We start from the raw sequence: 27721 nt of genomic DNA on the forward strand, positions 1-27721 counted from the left end.
CAGCGTGTTCCCATTCCCAGCGCTGACCCTGAGCCGCTCTGTGTGGAAGGTGAACCTTTGACCCAGTCTAAGGTCCGAAGCGCTGTGGGACACATTTTCACTTCGTTCAATTCAGCTTTCCCTCAACCCTGACCAGTGTCCCAGTCCCTGCTGGGGAAAAACGACCCCACAGCATGATGCTGCCACCACCAGATTTTACTGTTGGGGTGGTAATGGGCAGGCATAGAGCTCCACACATAATCCTCTAATTTAGAAGAGTCTCAGTTAGTCTGGCAAGATAGTTTAACAATGTATAAGAAAGCCCTTCGTAAAGCTAGAACTGCTTATTATTCATCATTGATTGAAGAGAATAAGAATAATCCCAGGTTTCTTTTCAGCACTGTAGCCAGTCTGACTAAGAGTCCGAGCTCTGTTGAGCCAGGTATTCCTTTAACTCTCAGCAGTGATGATTTCATGAGCTTCTTTATCAATACAATTGTTTCTATCAGAGAGAAGATTGATGGAGTCCTTCCCACTATTATCAGTGATGTATCATCAAGTACAGCAGCTTTAGAAGTATCTTTAGAACCTGATTTGTATTTAGACGGCTTCTGCCCAGTTGATCTCTCTGAACTAACAACAGCAATAGTCTCTTCTAAACCATCAACTTGTGTTTTAGACCCAATCCCAACCAGACTGTTCAAGGAGGTTTTCCCATTAATTGACACTTCCATCTTGGATTTGATCAATCTGTCTTTGTTGACAGGATATGTACCTCAGACTTTTAAGGTTGCTGTAATTAAACCTTTACTTAAAAAACCTACTCTTGATTCAGAAGTGTTGGCTCATTATAGACCTATATTCAATCTCCCTTTTATGTCTAAAGTTCTTGAAAAAATAGTTGCAGCTCAGCTTTGTGATCCTTTACACAGAAATAATCTGTTTGAAGAGTTTCAGTCAGGATTCAGAGTGCATCATAGCACAGAAACTGCACTGCTGAAAGTTACCAATGATCTCCTCTTAGCCTCTGATAGCGGACTTGTGTCTGTGCTTGTCCTGTTGGATCTCAGTGCTGCATTTGATACGGTCGATCACAGTATCTTATTACACAGACTTGAACATGTTATTGGGATTAAAGGAACTGCATTAGGCTGGTTTAAGTCATATTTATCTGATAGATTTCAGTTTGTTCTTGTAAATGAAGAATCTTCCTCACACACCAGAGTAAGTCATGGAGTTCCTCAGGGTTCTGTGCTTGGACAGATTCTTTTCACTTTATACATGCTTCCATTAGGTAATATTATTAGACAGCATGGCATAAATTTCCATTGCTATGCTGATGATACTCAGCTGTACTTATCTATAAAACCAGATGAACCCAATAGGTTGGTCAGACTACAAGCATGTCTTAAAGACATAAAGACCTGGATGACTCAGAACTGTTTGCTTCTAAATTCAGACAAAACTGAAGTCGTTATCTTTGGACCTGAGCGTTTCAGGGAGAAATTGTCTAGCTATATAGTTACTCTAGATGGTATTTCCTTGGCTTCTAGTTCTACAGTGAGGAACCTTGGAGTTATTTTTGACCAGAATTTATCATTTGACTCACATGTAAAACAGGTTTCTAGGACTGCCTTCTTTCATCTTCGTAATATTGTTAAAATCAGGAACATCTTGTCTCAGAGTGATGCTGAAAAACTAATTCATGCATTTGTTACTTCAAGATAGGACTACTGTAATTCTTTATTATTGGGCTGTCCCACATATTCTCTGAAAAACCTCCAGCTGATCCAAAATGCTGCAGCCAGAGTTCTGATGAGAACTAACAGCAGAGATCATATTTCTCCAGTTTTAGCTTCTCTTCATTGGCTCCCTGTTAAATTCAGAATAGAATTTAAGATTCTTCTCCTCACATATAAAGCTCTTAATGACCGAGCTCCATCATATCTTAAAGATCTCATTGTAAGATATTTTCCTAACGAGCACTTCGTTCTCAAACAGCAGGTTTACTTGAGGTTCCCAGAGTTTCTAAAAGTAGAATGGGAGGCAGAGCCTTCAGTTATCAGGCCCCTCTCTTGTGGAATAAGCTGCCAGTAAATGTCCGGGAAGCAGACACCCTTTCCACTTTTAAGACCAGGCTTAAAACTTTCCTTTTTTATAAAGCTTATAGTTAGGTCTGTTGAATCTGATAGTGTATCTGCTAGTGTCTTGTTCTGCCTCCACCTCTGGCACCCTCTATACTTTCATTACCCCCTACCCGAACCAGGGTTTGAATCCCATTCCCGCTTATCTTACCTCTTTTATTTCTCCCCCTACCCGAACCAGGGTTTGCATCCCCACCCCGCTGTGACTGGTGTGCAGTTGGTGAGAGGCTGAGGTAGCTTGTGGCTGTAAAAAGATGGTTGTTGTGGTGTGAGGAGCAGATCTATATAGGGAGTATAGGGAATTACTCACTGAGTCTGGTCCTTTATTTTATTATTTATTTTTTCGTTAGCACAAGTTTCTTGTGTTTACCTTGAATAGGGATGGCTCAGGTAATCCTGAAACATCCCATAGTTAAGCTGCTATAGGCCTAGACTGCTGGGGGGCCTCATCTGTCACACCTTTCCTCACTTTACTCTCTTTATGTATATGTGATATTATTGTGGTCATTAACTCGTGTTTCCCTGTTCCAACAGATAACCTTTGAATGGTGTTACAGTGCGGCAGCGGCCCCCCCTCCCCTTTCTGTCTTGTCAAACCCCAGCTGGTCGAGGCGGATGGCCACCCTTCCTGAGTCTGGTTCTGCCAGAGGTTTCTTCCTGTTAAAAGGGAGTCGTTTCTCTCCACAGTCGCCTCAGGCACGCTCAGGCCGGGAGATTGGACCGAAAAACAAAAAGTTTTCAGTGCAATCTGTTGGTTTTCTTAGCTAGGAAATTGTTTTTGTATTGGCTCTATATGAACGAATTGGATTATTTTATGAATTATTATTAATTAATTGAATTCCAATTGGCTTGAATTGGACTTACTATCTAAGTGCCTTGAGATGACATTTGTTGTATTTGGCGCTATATAAATAAAAATGAATTGAAATTGAATTGAATTTGCCACAGGTGGACTCCAAACAAGGCGTGGAAACATCTCAGCGATGATCACCAGAAATGGGAGGCACCCAAGTGGCATTTCACGTGCCGATGTGATATTTCTTTTATTAAATGCTGTTAATAAATTAACAGTTAACAAATTAATTTCTAAAATTCTATTTTTTACCATGTCGTTATGCGGTACTGAGCGCAGTGAAAAAAAATGAAGGGGGTCTGAATACTCTCTGAATGCACTGTGGGACGCCTGGGAGTCAAGTCCTTTTAGCTTCAAGTTTTTTACTCCTTTGTATAATGAACCCATAATGGAATGATGCAACACATGTGTGCTTTTACCACCCCATCAAACTATTCACATACAGAAGAAAAAGTTGAAAAAACGTTTTTTATCTCGTGTTCCTAGTCTCTTTGAAGGCTGGGGAATGAACGGTTTCAGTGGAAAAGCTTTCCATTTTACAGAAGAGCCAAGGAGACTGCACCGACCTTCCCAGAGCTTTAAGTTGCAGTGTTAAGAATGTCTTTGTCTCAGTTTAGTTTGTGCCACCAACATTCCCTCATCCTGCCAGGATATGTAAACCTTTGGAACACTCAGAGGAGTTACAGTAAGCCGTCACTTCTCTATCCAGCATGTGCAGAGCAGATTTCAATGTCTTTGTTTGGCATTTTATAATGGTCTATTTGTATTGTTGAAATAAATGTCACTGACTGACAACTAGTCTGTTGGAACTCTGAGGGGCAGTACGTTTTCTTTTTACTCTAGTTTTTATGGACTGTTTATAAACTACATGACTGTACGACCTCTCTGCATATTTGGAACACAGTCGAAATCTGAAGGAAAGCATAGAAATCAAGAGAGAAAGAGACACAGTAAGACATTGCTCTTCTCTTACTCCCCATTCCAGAGAAGGCAAGGAAAAACAAAAGTGCCACGTTTGCCCCTCCCAGCACTTACAGTTACCACAGTAGTAGTTCCAAGCATCCTCTACGACCGACACCCTGCCCCGAACATGCGAACCACCCCAGTTGGCATAGCGCAGCACCACATGGAAGAGGTCTGGAGAGGTGACCGACACCGACACCGACACTTTGGACTGCCAGGGAAGCAACGGGGAAGGCAGCGGGAAGCGAGGAAGGATTGGAGCGAGAGGCAGAGATGAGAAGGGGAGTGCATGGGAAGAAATGGGAACAACAGGGAGAAGGAGGTAAAGATTCAATTATGGAGAATTTAGAAAAGAAGCAGCAGGACAGAGGGAAGCGAGTATGGAGAGACATGATGATAAGAGAGACGAAAGAGATGATAGAAAACACCAAGCACATCTTCACCTTTACCAGCAAACACATTTCTCTTTAGATTCACGCCTTTCAGCACAAACTTTCACTGGTGTTTGGGAGATGTTCCTCTTTACAATGGATCCATTTACTGATTCTACAGCGATTATCCGAATAAGTTGAACCATTCATTTAAATTCAAATGCAAAAACTGTTCTCAACATTTGAGATATGTGCAGAGAGACACAGCGTGTGCTGAAAAGCAGGTCTACCAAAGAGAAGCAGCACGAGTCCACATGCGCGGTTTCATCGTTTCATGCCAGAGAAGAAGAAAGAATGGGCCACAGTCGCATATACTGTTATGTACAACATGAAGACAGCATAAATCAGAATAAAAGAGTGCCACAAATATAGCTTTAACAACAAACACAGCAAATGTGATAAGCTAGAGTGATTAATGTTGGCTACAAACGAACAGTCAACAAAGTCCAGAAACGGTCAAATAGATGAACAGAACAGCTCAAAGGTGAGTGACGTTCCTACCTGAATGGGGGACATCTGAGCATAACCTCTCCAGCTGAAGTCTGGGAACTCCAGAGGGTTGTAACCGATTCGCACCGGGCGGCCGTCCAACATTGTTCCTTCCTCAATCTCAAACTTCAGATGGTGGAGGTCTGGGAAGTAATGATCTGGTCGAGGTCTGTGGACACAGGGAATCCTTGTAAAAAGTGAAAGAAGCTCATGCTGTTCAGACTTATGTGGTGATGATATGTCTTTGACCAACACAGGTGACACTTGCTCTCCTACCATCCTCACCCACGACACAGCAGATGTACTGTGCAGAAGCAAAGTTAGGGAGCAGAATTTCAGGACTTTTTGAGATTAACCACTAATCCCACTGGTGAAAAATCCTTTCTACTATAGTAGAACTATACTCTTCTTAAGTACGCTTGAGCCTAAAGTAAAGTATGTCTGATGGGTGTGATGACTGTGTATAGCACCCAGGGATAGCCCAACAGTCCGTCAGTGTGTGAGAGCCTGACTGAGGTCCAGATCAGGTATGATCAGATCTGATATGATGTTAATAATGTTTGCTCCTCCCTCATTATTCACCAAATACTACCTAAAACTCCTCTAAGGTCGGCTGAACTCACAGGTTGCACTTTGTTCCCTCTACATTGGGTCTGCAACGACATTGGCCATTCCGGTCTCCACAGAACTGACCTACTGCTCCCCCGATGTCACACTGGCAACCTGCGCACACAGTTTACAGGCAGATGAACAAGCATGGAGGCATTAAGTTTTCGTCTGGAGGGAATTTAAGGTAAACACAAGAAACTTGGACCAAAAAAATGGACCAGACTCACTGAATAATTCCCTATAATCCCTATAATATAGATCAGTGAGCAGTGCTGACCAACATATCATTGGGGTCATCAGGTGGGAACCTCCTTTCATCAGTGTTTCGTCTAGTTGGGCCCACGACACCTCCAGCAGGTTAGACAGTGACCACCGGCGTCCCAGAGTCACCCCCCTAATGCCAGCCAACACTGCTCCTCACACCACAACAACCATCTTTTCTTTCTTTCTTTTTTTTCCCACAACCACAAGCTACCTCAGCCTCTCATCAGCTGCACACCAGTCCCACACCAGTCGGGGTGGGGATACAAACCCTGATTCGGGTAGGGGGTAAGCTTTTTACGGAAAAGCTCACTCAACATTAAATTCTTATGAAAGAACACTGACCCTGGCAGCCAAAGTAGTTGTGATCCTGCAGGTTATAGTGGCCATCTTTGCAGGTGGAACAGGTTCCACTGCAGACGCTGGGCTTACAGTGGCATTGACCAGTTTCCTAGCAGGCAGGAGTGATAACATTACCATAAGCATGACAACAAGGGTTTTATTGGAAAAAGACTACAGATGATTATCATATCATTGTTTTAATAAAAGACAATATTCCAATATAAGTTGATGCACAGTGACCTTTCCATTCACCAACTGCTGAATGAAAGAAGGAAGCCTGAACTCACCTGTGCACACTCAGCAACACCACTCAATGTACCCACAGTGTTGCACTCACAGCCTGCAGGAGAGAGCAAAGATTCATTTATTATTTACTGCTCTCGTCTTAGTGAGACAGAAGTGAGGCGTGTGCAGGTTATCTTACTGGAGCATCCATCTGAGGTATCAGGGCTGAGGTTCCAGTACAGAGGTTTACATTTGTCACAAGCTGGGCCCTCTACAGAACTACGACACTCACATTGACCCTACAGAAGTGACAACAGATGAACAAACCAACGAGTGAATGTCTGAAGGTTAATATTCCAAACATCTGCATGACTCAAAGTTAAGGTACATTTCCTCTTTGTTTAAGAAAATCTTCTGGTCTCAAAAGAACATTTGAGCACGACTAAGGCTGCCTTTACACGGAAACGATCTGAAACCAAAACGCAAAAGTGGCGTTTCGTTTTCACTTTTAAATCTGCATTTAGACGAGCGTTTTAGGGTGAAAATCTGCGTAAATACGGAAACGCAAAAGTGTGTGACGTTTCATGTTTATCGATGCAGTAAACACGCCAGATGGCTAGGTGGCATTCATGAAGTTATCCCACCACTGAGAAGTCCTCCCAGGTCTCACCCACAGCTGTCTAGGTCGCCTGCTCTCTCTATGAACTTCAAGAATTTCGAGAACGTAGTTCATATTTTTGGTCTGTTCTTTACTACTCTCATCATTGCTGTTATCTGATGAAATTACTCTTGAACGTCAATTACCGCACCTAAGGCGAGTTGAAAGTCCGCAGGGACGGACATGTTGATAGCCTACTGATGTGTTTCCCACGGTTTTCTGGCGCTTTATTATGCTTGTCACGTCATTTCTATGTGACGAGAAACGCAGTTTTGCGTTTTCATACTTTACACGGTGGCGCGACAGTGAAGCGTTTTCAAGAATTCCACTCTGGAGGGCGGTTTCACTTTTTTGCGTTTTCATGCCCCCAAAACGCCGTTACCATCTAAACGATATAGTGCATCTGCAAAAAGGTTTTGCGTTTTTAACCCGTTTTCGTTTCCGTGTAAAGTGCCCCTCAATGAAAGCAAAGCAGGATCAACAAACAGGGTGTGTGCACCCAGAAACAAAGGTGTAGAGTCCAAAAGGTGGGACTCTACCATTTATCTTATTGCTTTTATTTTGATTTTATAATGCTTTTATTTTATGTAAAGCACTTTGAATTGTTTGTACATGAAATGTGTTTTATAAATAAATTTGATTTGATTTGATTTGATAATTTCTTCCTAAAAAATAATTTCGGATTTAAAAAAAAACATATATATATTTTTTTTACATTGCTGCTAAAAGGTCTGAGCAATTCCTCACACTATGAAATAAAGAAAAATCCAACAGGAGACTTACCACCACTGGCAACACTGCATACTGAACGGAGCCGGCAGGGTGACAAGTCCCGGCTTTCAGTAACAAAGAAACACAGAAACATCCCATTAGGGTCATGTGTCGCTGTGGGAATGTGCTTATACACACTTAGGCATACATTAGCTTCCACTTTTAAATGAAATGTCTGAATGCTGACATTAAGCTAGCTTTTAAAAGTTAAAGTTTGACAGTTTGACAGGCCTCTTCTGATACAAGAGAACTCTATTAACTTGAGAACACAGTCGATTGGATCTGATGAATTTAAGTGTTTCACAGTCAAAGGCCCAGTTGTTCTACAGCTGGACTCGCTCCAGGTGGGTGTCGGACTCTGCCGAGGTTGTGCCTCGTCTCCACTCCTGTTTGTGATATTCATGAACAGGGTGCCGAGGCGTAGCCGGGGTCAGAACGGCGTTGTGTGGGCTAGTCTGAAGGTTTCATCGCTGCTATTTGCGGATGATGTTGTCCTTTTGGCTCCATCACATGAGTGCCTCCAGCATGCACTGGAATGCTTTGCAGCTGAGTGTGAAGCGGTCGGTATGCAGATCAGCATCTCCACGTCTGAGTCCATGGTCCTTTCACGGAAAAGGATGGCATGCCCTCTTCAGGTAGGGGGAGAGAAGCTACCCCTAGCCGGGAGAGGGAGTGGAGGAGTTGAAGGATCTCGGGGTCTTCTTCACGAACGATGGTGAGATCAGCCGCAGATTGGGACAGATTGGAACAGATTGGGACAGATTGCGACAGATTGCAACAGATTGGGACAGTTTGGGACAAGCAGCAGCAGTGATGCAGTCGCTGTACCGGACTGTTGTGGTGAAGAGGGAGCTCAGCCTTAGTAATAAAGGAAAGCTCTCGATTTTCAGGGCAGTTTACATCCCTATCCTCACTTATGGTCATGAACTCTGGATCATGCCTGAAAGAAAGAGGTCACCTGTACAAGCGGCTGAAATGAGTTTTCTTTGCAGGGCGGCGGGTCTGACGCTTCATGATAGGGCGAGGAGCTCAGCCATCCGGGAGAGAGTCAAAGTAGAGCCGCTACTCCTCCGCATTGAGAGGAGCCAGTTTAGGGCGAGGCCCCGAGGTCGACCCAGGATGGATGGATGCACGGATGGATGGATGGATGGCGCCTTTAGTTGCCCATAAGTAACACTTTCAATGTTTTTTATTAAGAAGTTAATTTGAGGGACGTGAGGAAATGGGAAATTTCATGCAAGCTGCACAAGGGAGCCAAACATAGCAAGAATGGATAGATGGATGAATGCATGGACAAATGGATGGATGGATGGATGGATGGATGGATGGATGGATGGATGGATGGATGGATGGATGGATGGATGGATGCATGGATGGATGGATGGATGGATGGATGCATGGACGAATGGATGGATGGACGGACGAATGGATGGATGCATGGATGGATGCATGGATGGATGGACGGACAAATGGATGGATGAATGGATGGATGGATGGATGGATGGACGGATGGATGGATGGATGGATGGATGGATGAATGGATGGATGGATGGATGGATGGATGCATGGATGAATGGATGGACGGACGAATGGATGGATGGACGGACGAATGGATGGATGCATGGATGAATGGATGGATGGATGGATGGATGGATGGATGCATGGATGGATGGATGGACAAATGGATGGATGCATGGATGGATGGATGGATGGATGCATGGATGCATGGATGGATGCATGGATGGATGCATGGATGCATGGATGGATGCATGGATGGATGGATGGATGCATGGATGGATGGATGCATGCATGGATTGATGGATGAATGGATGGATGGATGGATGGATGGATGGATGCATGGATGGATGGATGGATGCATGGATGGATCCATGGATGGATGGATGGATGGATGGATGCATGGATGCATGGATGGATGGATGGATGGATCGATGGATGGATGCATGGATGGATGGATGGATGGATGGATGGATGGATGCATGGATGGATGGATGGATGCATGGATGGATGGATGGATGGATGGATGGATGGATGGATGGATGGATGGATGGATGGATTGATGGATGGATGGATGGATGGATGCATGGATGGACGGACAAATGGATGGATGCATGGATGGATGAATGGATGGATGGACGGACAGATAGATGGATGAATAGTCTTCATTTCAACTACACTCACATGTATTTTGACACTTGGTAAGAAAGTCATTAACCTCTCATCACTTCACTGCTGTTACATAATTTAGCTGTGCACAGAATAATTCACCACATTATTCTGCCTCCACCCAAAGCTTAACCAGCTAAATGTGCTCACAGTGTCTGTTTCATCCTTTGTGCTCAGCTGTAGGTTATAACAGCTGCTGTGGTGTTTACTCTGTGTGTGTGTGTGTGTGTGTGTGTGTGTGTGTGTGTGTGTGTGTGATTACCTTGGCAGTTGGGGAAACCATAAAAGCCGTGTGCACAGCTGTCACACCGCAGCCCCCCCACACTGTGCAGACACACACACTGTCCCGTCACCTGGTCACAGCCCGTGTAGCGAGAGCCTTCAGGGGAACACTGGCAGGCTGGAGCAGACACACCACTTATCCATCTGTACATCTGTATTTTCTACTCATCAATACTCTGTGTGGATGCGTTGTAGAAGAGCTAACAAGCTTTCAACAAATAGCATGCTTAGATGTTTCTGGTATATTGTCAGTCTATGGGGACTAAAGGACATTCTGCTGTAACAGGAACCTTTCTTGTATGACTTACAGGTACAGCTTGGGTAGCCATAGTAACCGGGAGCACACTGGTCACATGATGCTCCACTGTAGTTGGGCCGGCAGTGGCACAGGCCTGATGCGGTGCAGCTCGTATCTATTGAGGTGCGAGGATCGCAGGCACACTCTGGGGAAAAAGAAAATACAAAACGTGCAAATCCTCTGTGACAACATGAGGTTAATGTGGAAATGGGTAATGATAGCATGAAATTATTCCCAATGAAAAGAAATGTCTACAGATATCTATGCTTTAATCCACACCAATGTGTTGAAATGCATGTCATTTTTTTATGTTTCCAGTTTAATTCCATCCCAGTCCTGGGATTCCAACGAGTGACCCTTGAACCAAACCTGTCTCAGGTTATAAAGCAGTGAAATATCCTTTTCTTGCAACAGACCTTTTCATTTTCGAAAGGTTTAAAGGTTTAATATTTTCATGAGGCGATGTAGCACTTCATCAGGGGGTACATAGAGGTGAGTGCTTCCATGTGCGTCCTGCTATGAGAGTCAGTCATGCATTCATTGGGAAATGGACTTTTTTTGTGGGATTACCTTGACAGTTGGGGAAGGAGTGGAATCCAGATCTGCACTGTTCACAGCGAGAACCCTGAAACTGCGGTTTACACAGACAGTGCCCGGAGGTGTCGCAGCCTTCAGACAGCGAGCCGTCTGCACTGCAGCCGCACACTGCAGAGAGAGGCCGGGAGTCATTTCTGCACACCTTCCATTTAACAACCAGACGTGACAACACAAATCATTCATTTACACCACTGGATATAAGAGTGCCATAGAGAGCAGCTTGTTTTCTAAAGTAGTTCTGCTGTTTTTTTAAATTCAATTTTTTTTTTTTATGCGAGACCTAATTCTGGAATCACCTGGAATTATCACGGCGTCTGTATTCCGACATCCTACCTTAAGGGAGCGTATTATGGAAAAAGGATCTTGTTCTGTGTCTGAAAGCATGTGTTTGGGTGACTGAAGTCCCCCATAGAAAACAGAGCCGTGGCATTTTATTTTGCCCACTTTGTGTCTTTACATCCAGCCTCCTCCCACCTTACCTCTATGCCTAAGTCCAAATGATGCTGCATTCACTGTACCTTAGATTTGGGAAGTTTAAATGCTTTTATTCTGGCTTTCTACACTGCAAAAAATAGGGGTCTTCAAACAAGATAAAAAAACACTAAAACTAAGGGAAAGGTACTCAAAACAAGTGAAAAAATCTGCCCATGCAGCAAGATAATTTGACTTGGCAAGATTTCTTAAATTAAGATTGTAGCAGTCTTGTTTCTATATTTAACAAAGGCAGTTTTGTGAACAAACATTTGTCATATGCTTAAAATTCAAGGAATGAAGTTTGTGTTCAGATATTTTCTGTGTGACTCTTAAATCAAGCATGTTGAGTTTGTTATTGAATCTTAAAACAAGATTTTTTTTTTAATGAGACTTTGGAGGAGAAACGTAATGCATCTTATTTTAAGTGTTAATTGTCTCATTTTATGATTCCCTGCCTGTTTGACACAAAAAAGTAAAGTTTTGCTTGATATAAGATTATACTGTTAAGTTCAAGACCTAAAATAGGAAATTAATTCTTAAAACAAGAAAAAATATCTAGCACTTCTAAATGTAAGGTTTTTTTTTCTTGGTTAGAACCAAATAATTTGCTGTGTACTCTGATACTTTCTCACTCAACATTAAATAAAATAATGGTCTACCGGTATTTTGTTTCATGTTTTTTGTCCCCACAAGAAGATCTGACTTTTCATTCAAAAGCTACAAATTCAACTTCCTATTTGTCGCTGAATGCACCATCAGTACAGCACTGCCAAGTGAAAATCAAATGTTGGTGACATTTCACCCGTATAAGGAAGATTTCTTCAACAAACACAAACTATGGAGTCCTGCGTGTCAGACGGGGAATTACGGCGGGACTTTTCAGGGTTACTGTCAACTGGAATTGTGTTTTAACAACTTCGACCACTTCGACACACAACTTGCGAGGGATCAGCGGTGGGGATCGGAGCTGTCCGTGGTCAAACTGCTGACAAAGGACATGTGAGTGTTTGAGGATTAAACTGCCAGTCGAGAATTTTCCTCTCAGTTTGGCATGTGGTCTGAGTTCTCAGGGTTTTTGCTGTAAACTCTCTAATAATGTAATAACATGGTCAAAAAGACAGAGGTGGACTGGAGTGGTCATTCTAAGATTATCTGCTTGTACTGAGGTGTAAATGAATGGATGAAAAGGGAAATGCTGCATCTTCTTTCAGCATCACTTTTAATGAAGCATATCACAGTTATTGCATTAAGCCCTCTGAAAATAATGTCAGCTTTAAAGAAAAAGGGAAAAATATGTTTTCCTCAGCTACTGTCAGTTTATAAAAGATGGCTGTGAAGTCTATTTGTGAAAAGTTTTTTAAACTTTGGGAGACTGGTGACTCACGTTGGCAGAGTGGGTAGGTGAAGTAACCAGGTGCGCACTGATCACAGTGGTAACCCTGGAAACCTGTCCTACAGTTTCCTTGACCAGTGAGCAGGTCACATGACCCATCCCGACAACCTGGACCCGAACACTGACAGGCTGGACAGGCACATGCACACAGAGTTAGACAAACACAACACCACCAACATAGACCAATGACTGGGAAACAAAGTCAATGCAGTGAGAGTGGAGTCTAAAGCCCCTTTCACACTGCGACCCGCTACCTTAGCGGGTCCAAATTGCACCTTCGACCCACGTCGAGCAATGTGAACGCTTGGCGTGTCAGGGTGACCCGTGTCGCCTGAAGCCGAGTTCAGGGGGCGTTGCCTAGTGGCAGAGCGTCACACCAAACACATACAATGCTGGGCGTGTACAATGACGTAGGCACAAGCCATGCGTCGGAGGTAGGGTTAAATACACCTGTCTGCATCAAATTTTTCAAACCAACGATGGCGGGACACCTTGAGAACTCGTTTATGCAATTGTATATGCAGTTCATGGAGATGTTACTTTACGGTGCGTGGGAAACCGCGCTCTCCCATCTTTCTCGCCAGCCCTTCCAGCAGAGGTCCATCTTTCACCGTCCCCGAAATGTGGCGGTAAATAACGTCCTCTGCTCGGGGGCTGAGGAGCTCACGGACCTCCTTGTCTCCCCAGTTGGCCATATTAAAAAATATCTCCAACTTGATGTAGGCTAAAACAGAGTAAAACTTGTCCTCACCTGTCGCTGCTGTTCTGAATCAGCTGTCCATTCTGTCTTTTAAACTCCTCACGTCACGCCCACGTCCGACCCGCGTCGATTGCGTTCACATCAAACTCGGCTCGGCAAAAAGACTAGGGTCCGACGCGGGTCGAAAGGCGAGTCGAGTTGACGCGGCAGCCCGGGTCGGCAGTGTGAACACAACAGCGGACACGCTAAATTCGCGAATTAAACGCGGGTTATTCGGCAGTGTGAAAGGGGCTTAAGTTGTTTTTAATCAGCCCCTCTGGGTCTGACTGGGCTGAAGGTGTGGATGTAAAATGATCTGCAGTGATTAGCACAGCTTCACTGAATGCTGTTTGCCTGTTTACTCAGCGTGTGTGTTTGTGAAGGCTGCCTCCTGGGTGACAGCCCGGCCCTGTACACATAAGCAAACTAACACAGCAGTGGAGTTCCTTGCTGCTCAGTGTGTATGTCAGAGAAACAAATGAACACAAAAGCTAAATCTGTGCTATCAGAGTACAGTATGTGTTAGAACTGAAACAAAGTTTTCAGCTAAAAGACAAATCAGCAACTATTAGCTAATGAATTAGTTTCAACAAAAAAAAATCTAAAATAATCAGGCTTCAGATCTTAGATCGTGGGACTAATGTTTGTCTCTATTCTACCATTTCGTAAATCATTTCATTTGTACAGTTTCTTGGACAAAGAGACATATGAGGAATATATATGTGAAAAATTGTATTCTGTTTTGGAGAATGATAAACATCCTCTCCCCAGCATCCTGGCAGGACAGAGGAGCAGCTTCAGGAGGTCCTTTGTCCCCGCAGCCTTTTTAAAAGTGACTGCTGAAATGTTCTTCTCACATTTATTTACTCATTTATTATTATTATTGTTCTAATATACAATCATCGTAAATATTTACATTTTTTTGAGCTACTTGACTAAATGGAATTTCCCCAACTGGGGGATGAATAAAGTATTTTTCTATTCTGTTCTATATGTAGACATAATACAGTAACCTTCGATGTTTTGACTGTTTTTGTGGCCGAGTGGTTAACCCATTATGTCCTGATGTGACATGTCATTCATTGTACCTTTCAAACCTGGAGCAATGCACATATTGTATTAACGTTTTCAAAATATCATCGAACATTTTTCTTTACAAATAGGAATGATGATGATGAAGATGATAAAAGTGGTCCCATTATTTTTCATATGTGGGTTAAATGGCATCTCCAGCTCAAACTTAATTTGATGATCTGAATATACTGTAATGCTATAATTATTTAAATGTTTCTGTGGGTAGGGCATTTTATTCAAGTTAATTTATATACGTAGATTTTTGGTTAGTGGTAGTTGATCTTATTGATGTTTATTTTATTTAGTTAGTATTATTATTATTATTATTATTTTTTTTTTTTTTTACTCTTTTTCTTTTTATTAAGTAATTTTCTTTCTATTAAGTAATCTTAATTATCGTATTGGCACATGCTATGGAGAGTCCAGAAGATTTACCAATGGCAAAGTTTGTGTTATGTTAATCTGGAACTGTTGTGTATTTTTCTTTATGGAAAACTAATAAAGTTCAAGTCGTAAAAAAAAAAAAGAATGATGATGAAGGCAGTAATTCAGAATAAAAACTGAAACATTTCAGAAGCCTGGGCTCCCCAACAGGTTAACATGGATGTCTCACCCTGACAGTTCGGTCCGTAGAAACGTGGAGCACAAGTGTCACAGTGGTCTCCGGTGAATCCTGGCTTACAGATGCAGGTTTGAGTTTGAGGGTCTGGCCTGCAAGAGTTATCCACAGTACCCGGTGCACTGCACTCACAGTCTGGAAACAGAACAGGCGTACATTTCAATACTGTCAGTAAAAAAGGAACAGTGGGTAGTGAAAAAGAAAAAAGACTTAGAGGGGATTTAGTTGCAGTTTTTCCCAGTGATAAGAAAGAAGCAGAGTTCTGAATTCTATCTCTCACACAGGAAGGCAGCTTTGGGAAAACAAAGCAGCTTCACAGCTGGCAGGTGGTTGTGTTAAGGACCGTCACGTATCTGTGAGGCAGGACTGAATTATGTCTTATCGCACTACTGATACTCTATTCACAACAGAATGCTTTTCTCAAAACTCCCCCAAACATCTGACTTCCACCATAAATATCAGCAGCTGAGAGGGGAGCATGGGAAAATTCACACACACATTCAAGGTCAGAGCTCGCTGCTGCAGCCCAAAAGTATGAAAAATGAAATTCATTGTAGACAATGCAAGCCCATACAGATGTTGTGTCTCACCAACTTCATTTCATTTGTTTCATTTATGCATTTCAGGATATGGAAGTTAAGCTTATTAAGTTGCAAGACAAAACATGTATAATCTTGGGTTCAAACAAAGAAATAAAAAGTCAAAGCAAATTTAAGAATTTGTATTTTTTATTTGCATTTTCCATATCTGCTCAAGGTGTATCTGCTTCAGGTTTTGAGTCTATTTCATAGTTTGGAACCCTGGAACTAACCTCTACACATCTTCTGCAATGAAATTCTCTTTGGAAAGAGATTTCTGTCTATCATCTTAGCCCTAGCATTTTATCAGTGCTGTTATTACTGCCAGCAACTCTGTCTTCAACAGAGAAGTGGTGAAAGGAGTGGAAAAAAAGATGGATCTCATCATCATCTGAAGGTAGTGACTGAAAGAAAAAGACATTGGATCTGAGCTCCAAAGAGTGCCTGGGTTCCCCCTTACAGATAGGGCTGGGTGTGATATCCTTCTCATCCTTCTGACTGTACGTTGTTCCAACATTGGTTTTGACTATATTTGTAATGGTTTAATGTGAATTCTTGTCCATTTGTGCAGACTGTTGATAACTTACTGATAATCTCTCCAGCTGGTTTGGCCTCACCGTTGTTGTTGTTGTTGGGAAACGTGGGGATGGCTGATGGAGAAAGAGAGGTCAGAAAATATCAAAGAAGTAGTTCATTTCTTTTGTTTTCATTCAGTTTTCCCCTTTGGGTTGGGGGTGAATTTTAACTAGTTCCTGGATCTACTGCAGCACACATCCAAACAAAGGCAGGATTTCAGACATTCCTTTGGTTGCAACTCACGGTAACACTCAGGGAAGTTGATCAAACCGCTGGCACAGGAGTCACAGTTCTCCCCGGCGTAGTTTGGTTTGCAGAAGCACCGCCCAGTCAGGTCCTCACAGCTGCCATTTGTAAACTCTGACTGACAGTTACAGGCTGGAAAAAAACAAGAATTACTGATCACCAGGAAGACCAAACATGCTGCATGTAAAGGAAAGGTTTATTCATAGAGATGTCCAACAGCTGTAACTCACGTGAGCAGGCCAATGGGGAGTGGATCGGGTGGTCAGGTGACCTGTAATAGGAGGGGATGCAGAGCTCACAGTTGACTCCAGTGGTGTGATGCTGTGGGGAAAAGGTTTCAGTTATTTCCATCACTAAGACCTTCACAGTCTGTTTTAGATTTGAGGAGCCTGAGTCACCTGACAGTTGAGGCAAACCCCTCCTCCTCTGTGGTGTCCGTGGATGTCCAGGCTGCCTCTCCTGCCATCGATATCCGGGTCGTAGTAGCAGTCAAAAGAATGCCGGTGACAGTTACATGCTGAAACAAGGAACAAAACACTATCAACAGAAATAGGACAGTGGGAAATAATAGAAAGAGATAGGTGTTAAAAAACAAATGAAAAACATAACTGACAGTCAGGAATGAAGCATTCTCTTATTAACGGCCCTGAGAGACAGCAGCTGTGTTACTCATGTGGTTACATGTGTAAACAGGTCTTTGGCTTTTAGTAAAATAGACACTATTAATTTTAAGTTTTAATTCTTTTTACATTTCTGATTATATCAAATAAGTGTGAAGAGGGAGGCAAGACAAATCTCTAGCCCCTTTCACACTGAGGAATAACTCGCGTTTAATCCACGAATTTAGCGTGTCCGCTGTTGCTTTCACACTGCCGACCCGGGCTGCCGCGTCAACTCGACTCGCCTTTCGACCCGCGTCGGACCCTCGTCTTTTTGCCGAGCCGGGTTTGATGTGAACGCAATCGACGCGGGTTGGATGTGGGCGTGGCGTGACGTGAGGAGTTTAAAAGACAGAATGGACAGCTGATTCAGAACAGCAGCGACAGGTGAGGACAAGTTTTACTCTGTTTTAGCCTACATCAAGTTGGAGATATTTTTTAATATGGCCAACTGGGGAGACAAGGAGGTCCGCAAGCTCCTCAGCCCCCGAACAGAGGACGTTATTTACCGCCACATTTCGGGGACTATAGTGCTCTTGTACTCTCCGCATATGTTCTTCGGCGGCATCCCACGTTGTAACCATCCACACACCGTAAAATAACATCTCCATGAACTGCATATACAATTGCAAAAACGAGTTCTCAAGGTGTCCCGCCATCGTTGGTTTGAAAAATTTGATGCAGACAGGTGTATTTAACCCTACCTCCGACGCATGGCTTGTGCCTACGTCATTGTACACGCCCAGCATTTTATGTGTTTCGTGTGACGCTCTGCCACTAGGCAACGCCCCCTGAACTCGGCTTCAGGCGACACGGGTCACCCTGACACGCCAAGCGTTCACATTGCTCGACGCAGGTCGAAGGTGCAATTTGGACCCGCTAAGGTAGCGGGTCGCAGTGTGAAAGGGGCTAATAGTTAATAAATCATCATCTCGTCATAAGACACCATCTACTATAGCAACTGCTTCCAGCCTAGAGACAAGCGGCACCACAGGGGAAAAGAGGGAAGAAATTACCAAGCAAATATCAGAGAAAATAACCCGACCAAGGAGTTTGGTCAAATTTCTAAGCAAAAATATGTGATGTGTGAAACAACCTCAGACTTTCATCTAAGTCGGCTCTATGAAGTGAAAAGCTGCCGTGCTGACACCTGTCTCTGTGGTGGGAGCTCAGAGCATCATGTTTGTTTCTGACCAAATCATAAATGCTGGGATGAGTGAAGCTGTAATTACAACAACCACACTGAGCGTAGGATCAATGACAGATCATCAAAGGATTATTTCATGTCTGATTGCAGGCTGGAACAAGCTCTTCTGGCTTAGTCATCTCATTATATTCCATCTGTAAAGGAACTGCTTGTTCACCCTGATATTATTTCTGTTCTTTGCATGTGGTTGTGTAGCATCTGCTCTGCCTGTCCAAGGTTTCCTTTAACTGGGGCAAAGGTGTACACCCCCGTTGCATCATATCCCAACAGGTTGGAGTGAAAAAGAAAGGAAACAGAAGGTGTAAGAAGGTGACGCTGGGTGCTGTTTCAGATATTTCCATGACATCTCATACTTCCACTTCTTCTTGTCCTACTCAAACTTCCTCAGTTTTTTAGGACACATTGCACACCATGCTGAGATGTGCAACGCTTTCAGCTCTTTGTGGATCATCTTGTTGGTACAAAAATAATATTTTATGTCTGTCAAACTGCATCATTTCATAGATACATCTGAAGAAATGGAAACAAATGATGTGTGTTTGCATTAGGCTGCGAGCAGCTAAAAATACAGTTTCAGATGAGTTGTTAATGAGTTGTCTGTGTCATGGTTTCCAGCTCACTTCCTATGCCGACCTCCTTTCTGGCCATCAACACTAATCATCCTCACCCGTCCTCTCCCCTTCATATTCAGGTCTAACTTCTTGGAAGTTCACTCTCCAGCATTAACCTGTCTTATTATCTAGTGTTACTGGGCCCTGGACCTGTTTTTGACCCTGATCTCTGATCGGCTCTAAGTTTTTTGCCCTGCCTGGACCTTTTTTCTGCCTCTTGGATTTTGCCTTTGGATTATACCTATTGTTTGGATAGGTATATTTGTATGTTTGGATATTTCTGGAAACTTTGGACTGGACATGGATTTTTGATTCTCGCTTGCTCGCTGAACTTGTTAATGAATGAGTTTTTCCTCTTCAGTGTGGACTGGACTCCTGTGCTTTCTTAATCATTCTGTGTTTGGATAAAGGCACTTGGGCTCCTCAGTACTGGGACCCCCTCACCTGCCACCTACCTGCACCAATAAACCTTTTTGAACTCGCCTCCTCTGTCGGTCATCTTTGAGCCCTGTTACCACTCAATCGTTACAGTCACATGTGTTCACACAACACTGATTCATTACTTGAGTTAGGAGCCCTTTTTTCTGCTTGGGTGGTTCATAGACCTGTGTTAAGTGGCTTAAGATATTCATTTGAATGAAAAACCTTCTTACCGTTTCTTAGGATGAGAATAGAAAATGCAAACCAAAGAATAGAAAGACTGAAAATTGTTGGCCTGATTCTGGTCAAACCATCCCACTGAGCTGAAGGCGAGCCTCGGTCCCCCGGCAGGCATCCACATGTTCACTGCGTGGATGGGTTCACCACTTCGCTCATGGACAGAAAAGAAGTGTTTTCTCAACAGCAGGACCTCGCGCTGCTGTCGCCGCGGTAACCTGTCTGCTGGTGGCCGGGAGAGGCTCGTGCTCACTGACGGACACCAGAAGGAGCTGCCGGCTGCAGGGGGCGCGGATGTTTTCTCAACTTATTTCAGGCGGCTGGCCCGGGAGAGGAGAGTGGTGAGCGGCCCGGCGCCCCTCGGCCTGTGGAGCAGCTCACACAGGCTGACCTGTTCGTGGCTGTAAAAACCACCGGGAGGTATCACTGGCAGAGACTGGAGCTGCTGCTGGACACCTGGGTCTCCAGAAACGCACCACAGGTGCAGCCAACAGCACAAAACTTCATGTGTGATTTTCCTTTCGTAGCCATTGCGCTCGTATGCTCGATGCTGGATACAAGATGGCGGATCTTCAACTAATGAAGAGGGTGGGGACTCGACAGGTATATGCAAATTCCCCTATTGTGACATCACAATAGGGGAGCCATCCAAATGGCTCACAGCAGCATTTTTTTCTTGACACCAAAGTCTTTCTACTGACCTACAAAAAAATGGATGGATGGTTTTTTTTCACGCTTGGAGTGTTTAAAGGAACAGTAGAGACCCAAATATGACCACAAAGACCCGCAAAAAGTGAGTTTTGCATAATATGTCCCCTTTAAGTACAATTTCATTGAACCACTGAGAACTATTCGTTAATTTGATTGGTCTAATGTTACAAGGCAAAATGTTTTAGGCGGCATGGAAAAAAAAAAGAAAACATATTAGCTGCACTGTATATAAGCTGCGGTGCTCAAAGCCCGGGAAAAAAGTAGCAGCTTGTAGTCCGGAATATACTGTGTAATTCTGTGTAACATAAGCCTTTGATTATTTGGATAGAATACTATAATGTTGATTAAAGTTGATACCCAATCTGACACGCATAAACATTTAGTAAGATTCCATACATCTGTTTACTTAATCTCCGACAAAAGAGAGACAACCACACACTTAGGAAACAGCCAGACTCAAAGCTCAGACCAACCGTCCCACCCCACGCAGAGTCAGTGACACCCTGATAACTTTTCCTCTTATCTGGCTCTCAGCAGCTGAGAGGTGCCGGCTGAATGAACCCGCTCTCCTTATCCTGCAGCCTGATAGCACTGCTGTTTCCTCTGGTCAGGAAACATCGGAGGTCGGCCTCCTCTGAAAAGAAGGTGTCCAGTGCAGTGTGAGGCAGGTGAGAAGCCAAGCAGCATCTCTGCTGAACACAATGATAGATCCTTCATCTCACCAAAATATGGGCTCGTCCTTCCATGTTCTGAGATCATGTCTTAACTGTCTGGAAAAGCCAACTTTTTGAAAACAGATTATTTTGTTGGCATTCATCCTTCTTATCCAGAGGAGCCGCTGCATTCCTCCCATCAGCAAACGTTACATTCTGAAGACGACCTCGCTGCACTGCAACAAGTGTTTCCTCCTATCACGCTGACCTTAAGCGAACCTTTTGCCTTTGTGATACCCATGTTTGTCTTTGTTAAATATAACTGCAGCTTTGATAACAGATGGCTGTCACATGTAAATATAACCAGACTTCTGATAACACAAGGTTCCACCTGACAGACTCCAACAGTCAGACAGTTTTAAGGTGGATCCACGTTGTTAGCAGTCTGTAAATACTGTAAAAAAAAACTTTTCTTTCAGAATCTATTCATTCTGCTCTCCATCTTTTTTGTATGCGCCATATAAATTTGATTGAACGCGATGAGAACATTATTTCCAAATGAGAACAAATTAAACTCAATGTGCAAAACGACTTAAAGAAAAAAAAGGAACTCTGTACTGAGTGATCCACTCAGCATCAGCGGGATCAGCTTGCTCATGCATGTTTTACCAGAGGGTAAGAAGAACTTTCCATAAACATCATAGACATGTCCATGTGAGACGGTGCAGCCAGTGTGTCTGTTCGGCTACATTAAAGTAGAACCAACTCATTCTGTTGGAGCAACACATGAAACACATTCTTCTGCAGGGTTCAGTGATTCCATTCTGTGTGTGTGTGTGTGTGTGTGTGTGTGTGGCTTCACTCACGTTCACACTCATTGGCACTGTAGGTCGTGGCAGGCTTCCACGGTACCTGGTTGTATCCCGGGCAGCACTGGTCACATGACACCCCGCAGGTGTTGTGCTGACAGTCGCACTGCAGCCTGTGACAAACGGAGAGGGCACAGTCTAAGAACCTTCAGTCATACACAGGAAATGAGCTTTACTTTCACTTCTCAGGACTCCTCAGAAAGACACAAAAGGCCCACATATGCTATGGAATGTACCTATTTAGGGCCATTGTGTTGTAAAGGTTCTCATTTCTTACGCTGAAGCTGAGCAAGAGCAATACAGAAAGAAAGAAAGAAAGAAAGGAGAGCAAAGAATGGATGGAAGTGGAAAAAGTTGCTCAACAATCAGAGAGTTAATCTTTCTGCTCTATCAACAGAGGCTGACTGCTTCACCTCAGCTTCTAATCGGATTAGTCTGTGAAGCGGCTGCCTGAAGAGTGCGACCAAACGCAGCCATGTTCTCTTTTTTATCAGCCCTCATCCTTTCTGGAGTGCTGCAGTTACAGGAGGAAGAAGTGCTTTTCTTAAAAGAGCTAAAGAGGAACATGAATGTCTGACACACAAAGTGTGGAGGCCTCAGGTCAGCTGCAGATCTGCAGCAATCTGCTCAGACATGCTGGCTCCGTGGTTGGGATGGAGCTGGAGGCGGTTGCAGAGAGGAGGACACTGGACAAGCTGCTGGCCATCACTGATGAATGATTATCTTTTTAACTCCTGTCACATTATTTTCATTCCTGATTCTACTTTTTGCTATTATTGATTTAAGTGCTGCTGAGTCCACAAATTCACTTCGGTCAAAATAAATAAGTATCCATCTATCTATCTATCTATCTATCTATCTATCTATCTATCTATCTGCCTGCCTACCTATCTTTCTATCTATCCATCTTTCTATTTATCAGGGCCCGGGTCCTCATTGCTAATAACTTGGTGGCCTCGGCCCTTTGGCACAGGCATCCGTCCCTCACCTGGCAGACCTGCTGTGCATCAAGTCCACCAGAGTGCTGCTCAGGCTGGTGGAGGAGGTCTGTGCTTCCCTGCCAGCAGAGAACCAGACTGTCTGACCAATGGGCTGATGAATGTGAGTACGCTTTTCCCTCCCTGGCTGTGTCTCCAGCTGTGGGGCAATGGCAGCCAGAGGAGACCGACCTGCTGAGTCTGAAGAGCCCAGAGTCCACAGACTTTGAGACTCTGGGGGAGAAAGACATCTACTTCCTCTACGTTAAGGTCTTAAACTCACGCTCACTGGCAGGGGTGACGGTGTCGAGGTGGACTGAAAGCTGTCGGCGGTCCCTGTACAAACCTCCTGTCCACAAGCGGACAGGAGACTCCAAAGGAGGATTGTACATGGGGCCATGGCCACGAACAGGTATCTGGTGCAGCTCGATCCTGGCACAGGGGACGGCTGTCCTTTCTGCCCTCAGTCAGAGACAGTCTGCCATCTCTTTGTCCAGTGTCCCAGATCAGAGGCGCCGTTCAGACACCTTCAGTGGTTTAAAGGGTTTGGTCAGTTGTTTTCTTTTAGTCTTTTTATTTTTGGGCCACGACATTGGACCCAAAGAGAAGTCGGTCCACCAACTGATCAACTTTGTTTCAGGGACAGCGAAGTTAGCCATCCGGAAGACCAGGAAGAACAGGGTCAGAGGTCAGGGGTCAAAAGACGTGGTTGCCACAGTGACTGGGCTGCTGGCAGCTCGGCTCAGAGTAGAATTCAGTTTTTATAAACTGACTGAAGAAACACAGGATTGTGTGAACATGTGGGGAGTGAAGGTTAGAGGATACTCTCATATCATGAACTTTAAAAAAAACTTGTTTGTTTGTTTTATTTTTATTTTGTTGGGCTTTTTTTGGTTTGTTCTTTAGTTCGCTTTGATTTGGTGAAAAAGATAAACTGTAAATAGAAGGACTTTGGAATAAAAGTTGATTTAAAAATCCCCCCCAAAAATAAAAATCTATCGTAGTGATCTGTTCAAAGTGCGACCCTCCTCACATCTGATGGCAGCTGGAAAGGTGGCAGCCACCCACGGCCCTGAACAGGATGGAGTGGGTAAAGATAAAAAATGGATCTTTTGACAGTTTGACATTATTTCAAATTTAGTTTTACATCACCATGAAATAAAGTGGGCCCAAATAATGCTACACGTAATTGTTTTCAAATGGTCTCCGTTTGAATGACATCACAACGATATTCTGAAATGTTTTTGGATTTCTGCTCTCTTCTGGGGACTTCCTGTATGTGACGGCACTCTGGTCTGTGCTGATAACACGTCTCTCTTTTGTATTTCAAAAACTGATTGTGTTTCCAACATCCACCTTTAAAGACCAGTTCACTCAGTCAACCTCTCTTTGTCAAACACACACACACACACACACACACACACCAAGTTCTCCCTTTCCTCTGTGGAAATCAGCTCCACTCAAGCACGTCAGGAAACAGCTATCAATAAAGGTTTTCCATTCAGATTCTCTACTTCCTGGTTTCAGACGTTAGTTGGAGACCAACAATTCCCAGATTCATTCCCTAACAATTAAACTCATTGATTACTCAAATAAATCATGTCAAACTGAATTTGAGTTTTACAGTTATTGGACGTTTTGAATGCTTTGTAATCGCAAAGATTTTCACGTTCTGGAAGAGTTTGACACTATTGGCAGAGAATATTTTCTCAGAGTTCTGCCTCAGACACTCATAATGTTGTAAGACACTTGATCATAATGTTGCCAGCTGGTCAGTTTGTTCTGTTCTGCAGCATCTGCTTTCACTTTGCCGCATCACCTCCAGTTCAGAAACGCAGCACAGAGAGGTGAGGCCACATCTGCTCAAGTCATTAACATGGCCCATGTGTGTGTGTGTGTGTGTGTGTGTGTGTGTGTTTAACTATTGAATGTTGGGTGAATAACTTGTGTCATAATGTATCTGTTAGGTATATACATTATATTGCCAGAAGAATTCCCTCACCCATCCAAACAATTAAATTCAGGTGTTCCAGTCACTTCCGTGGCCACAGGTGTATAAATTCCAGCACCTCGGCATGCAGACTGCTTCTACAAACATCTGTGAAAGAATGGCTCGCTCTCAGGAGCTCAGTGAATTCCAGCATGGTACCATGATAGGATGCCACCTGTAAAGCAAGTCCAGTCGTGAAATTTCCTCACTACTAAATATTCCACAGTCAGCTGTCAGTGGTGTTATAACAAAGTGGAAGTGATTGGGAACGACAGCAGCTCAGCCAGGAAGTGGTGGGCCACGTAAAACAACAGAGCGGGTCAGAGGATGCTGAGGCTCATAGTGCTCAGAGGTCACCAACTTTCTGCTGAGTCAATCGCTGCAGACCTCCAACCTTCATGTGGCCTTCAGATTAGCTCAAGAACAGTGCGTAGAGAGCTTCATGGAATGGGTTTCCATGGCAACTGCATCCAAGCCATACATCACCAAGTGCAATGCAAAGCGTCGGATGCAGCGGTGTAAAGCACGCCGCCACTGGACTCTACAGCAGTGGAGACGCCTTCTCTAGAGGGACCACTCAGGCTTCTCCATCTGGTAATCTGATGGAGGAGTCTGGGTTTGGTGGTTGCCAGGGGAACGGTACTTGTCTGACTGCATTGTGCCAAGTGTAAAGTTTGGTGGAGGGGGGATTATGGTGTGGGGTTGTTGTTCAGGAGCTGGGCTTGGCGCCTTAGTTCCAGTGAAAGGAACTCTGAATGCTTCAGCATACCAAGAGATTTTAGATAATTTCATGCTCCCAACTTTGTGGAAACAGTTTGGGGACGGCCCCTTCCTGTTCCAACATGACTGCGCACCAGTGCACAAAGTAAGGTCCATAAAGACCTGGATGAGCCAGTTTGGTGTAGAAGAACCTGACTGGCCTGCACAGAGTCCTGACATCAACCCGATAGAACACCTTTGGGATGAATCAGAGCGCAGACTGTGAGCCAGGCCTTCTGTCCAACATCAGTGTCTGACCTCACAGATGAGCTTCTGGAAGAATGGTCAAAAACTCCCATAAACACTCCTAAACCTTGTGGAAAGCTTGCCCACAAGAGTTGAAGCTGTTATAGCTGCAAAGGGTGGGCCGGCGTCATATTAAACCCTCTGGATTATGAATGGGATGTTACTTCAGTTCATGTGCATGTAAAGGCAGATCAGCCAATACTTTTGGCAATACGGTGTATGGAATGGGACATACAACTTTGTAGTAATCTACTCATCTTCATAAAGCAGCTCACATTAATATAAGGAACACAACTACATTTTTTTTCAAACAATGTATTCACAATTCAACCAAACCAATGCAAACAAACAATTCACAGTAACTATACAAGTTGTCTCCAAGCGTGTTTTCTGACCAATCCATTTCATGGCAAACATGGAATGTCACACTGGGGTAAGGAAAGCAGGTCTTGCTTTTACCATGCTGGTTCACTCGCATACTGTCATGATTTACAAGGAGATTTGACTGTGTTGCGGCTGTCTTTTGTATGTTCAGTCGCTGATAAACTTAAAAGCCCATTTGTGACGCGTCCAAGAAATCCAAGTGTCCATTATCCATTTAAGGTGTTTATTGTAACAAAAATCCAAACTGTGGTCAACGAGCAGATGAAGCAAAGGGAAAAAATTATATCTTTCAATAAATAATAATGATCATAATAATGGCGAGATTGTAAAGTCGAGTGACGTCTAATGACGGTCAACAAAAAACATTTGAGCTTCTAGTTCTCTTTCTTTGTGTCTCAAAACTCCCGCCACGACACACAATAGGTAACATAAAATAACCACACTCCTGCCTGTGTCACGCAATGACGTCATTAACGCAATGACATAAAACCTATAAAAGCAAACAAGCAAAGGTATACTTTGGCTCCTACAGACTGATTTGACGTGATCAGAGACCTCATAGAGGGTTAGAGAGGTTGTAATGTTTGCTGCAGTTTGTTCTTAATTAACATGATGAATGAAAACCCAGAGAACATAATCCTTCTTACTCTTCAAGAGTGTTTGATGAGACTGAAAAAAAAGACAAAACCATCCCATCTGACAGTTTAAATCTCCTCATAAGGTAACATACAGAACATGTGACCTCCAACTACCAACTACGGCATGCAATCTATGCTTAGGCATTCATTATTCCCTCATGTAAAAAACATTGGTTGTGTATTTTGGCCCCCAACATACTTCTAGTTCAGATAGGCATGTTTTGATGTGTTTAGACTTAAAAATCTAGTTTCACCAACACATTGCATGGATTTTTGCATTATTGCATAAAAAAGAACATGGTTAGCATCACATTCACCGATTAGAGATCTCTTAGTAACTTAACTTAGTAATTTGTTGACAGTTCAGCAGCTAATGCTGCGTTACACATCAACGATCAAGATACAGCTCTTAAGTTACTCGATATTACTTGGTGAAAACTACCCACTGGGAAACAAAATGATGTGATTTCCAGAGATATGTTTTGTGTGCATTCATTTCAGCAATAAAAATAGAACTAAAGGTGCTTTAGGAATAAACAACCCAGAAGAGACCAGGGACACTGAGGTGACAGCCA

General features: G+C 43.5%; 1 protein-coding gene across 2 annotated transcripts in view; it reads right to left on the bottom strand.

Annotated features, from left to right (window-relative positions):
• Positions 1 to 27721, bottom strand: part of lama5 (laminin, alpha 5) — a 124984-nt gene that overhangs the window by 49504 nt on the left and 47759 nt on the right. The window contains exons 7-23 of one of the 2 annotated variants that reach the window (XM_075475380.1): positions 22150 to 22265; positions 17184 to 17302; positions 17016 to 17106; positions 16783 to 16917; positions 16551 to 16613; positions 15380 to 15520; positions 12945 to 13082; positions 11060 to 11194; positions 10500 to 10634; positions 10172 to 10309; positions 7738 to 7790; positions 6496 to 6595; positions 6359 to 6411; positions 6075 to 6180; positions 5483 to 5582; positions 4872 to 5028; positions 4012 to 4150 (exon numbers count right to left, since the gene is read on the bottom strand). In XM_075475380.1, coding sequence (XP_075331495.1) covers positions 4012 to 4150; positions 4872 to 5028; positions 5483 to 5582; positions 6075 to 6180; positions 6359 to 6411; positions 6496 to 6595; positions 7738 to 7790; positions 10172 to 10309; positions 10500 to 10634; positions 11060 to 11194; positions 12945 to 13082; positions 15380 to 15520; positions 16551 to 16613; positions 16783 to 16917; positions 17016 to 17106; positions 17184 to 17302; positions 22150 to 22265 — 1919 coding nt within the window. The remainder of the gene's footprint in view (positions 1 to 4011; positions 4151 to 4871; positions 5029 to 5482; positions 5583 to 6074; positions 6181 to 6358; positions 6412 to 6495; positions 6596 to 7737; positions 7791 to 10171; positions 10310 to 10499; positions 10635 to 11059; positions 11195 to 12944; positions 13083 to 15379; positions 15521 to 16550; positions 16614 to 16782; positions 16918 to 17015; positions 17107 to 17183; positions 17303 to 22149; positions 22266 to 27721) is intronic. The other variant, XM_075475381.1, reaches the window with a different exon arrangement.

The sequence above is a fragment of the Odontesthes bonariensis genome, chromosome 10, assembly GCF_027942865.1.
Source record: "Odontesthes bonariensis isolate fOdoBon6 chromosome 10, fOdoBon6.hap1, whole genome shotgun sequence".
Taxonomy (NCBI): Eukaryota; Metazoa; Chordata; class Actinopteri; order Atheriniformes; family Atherinopsidae; genus Odontesthes; species Odontesthes bonariensis.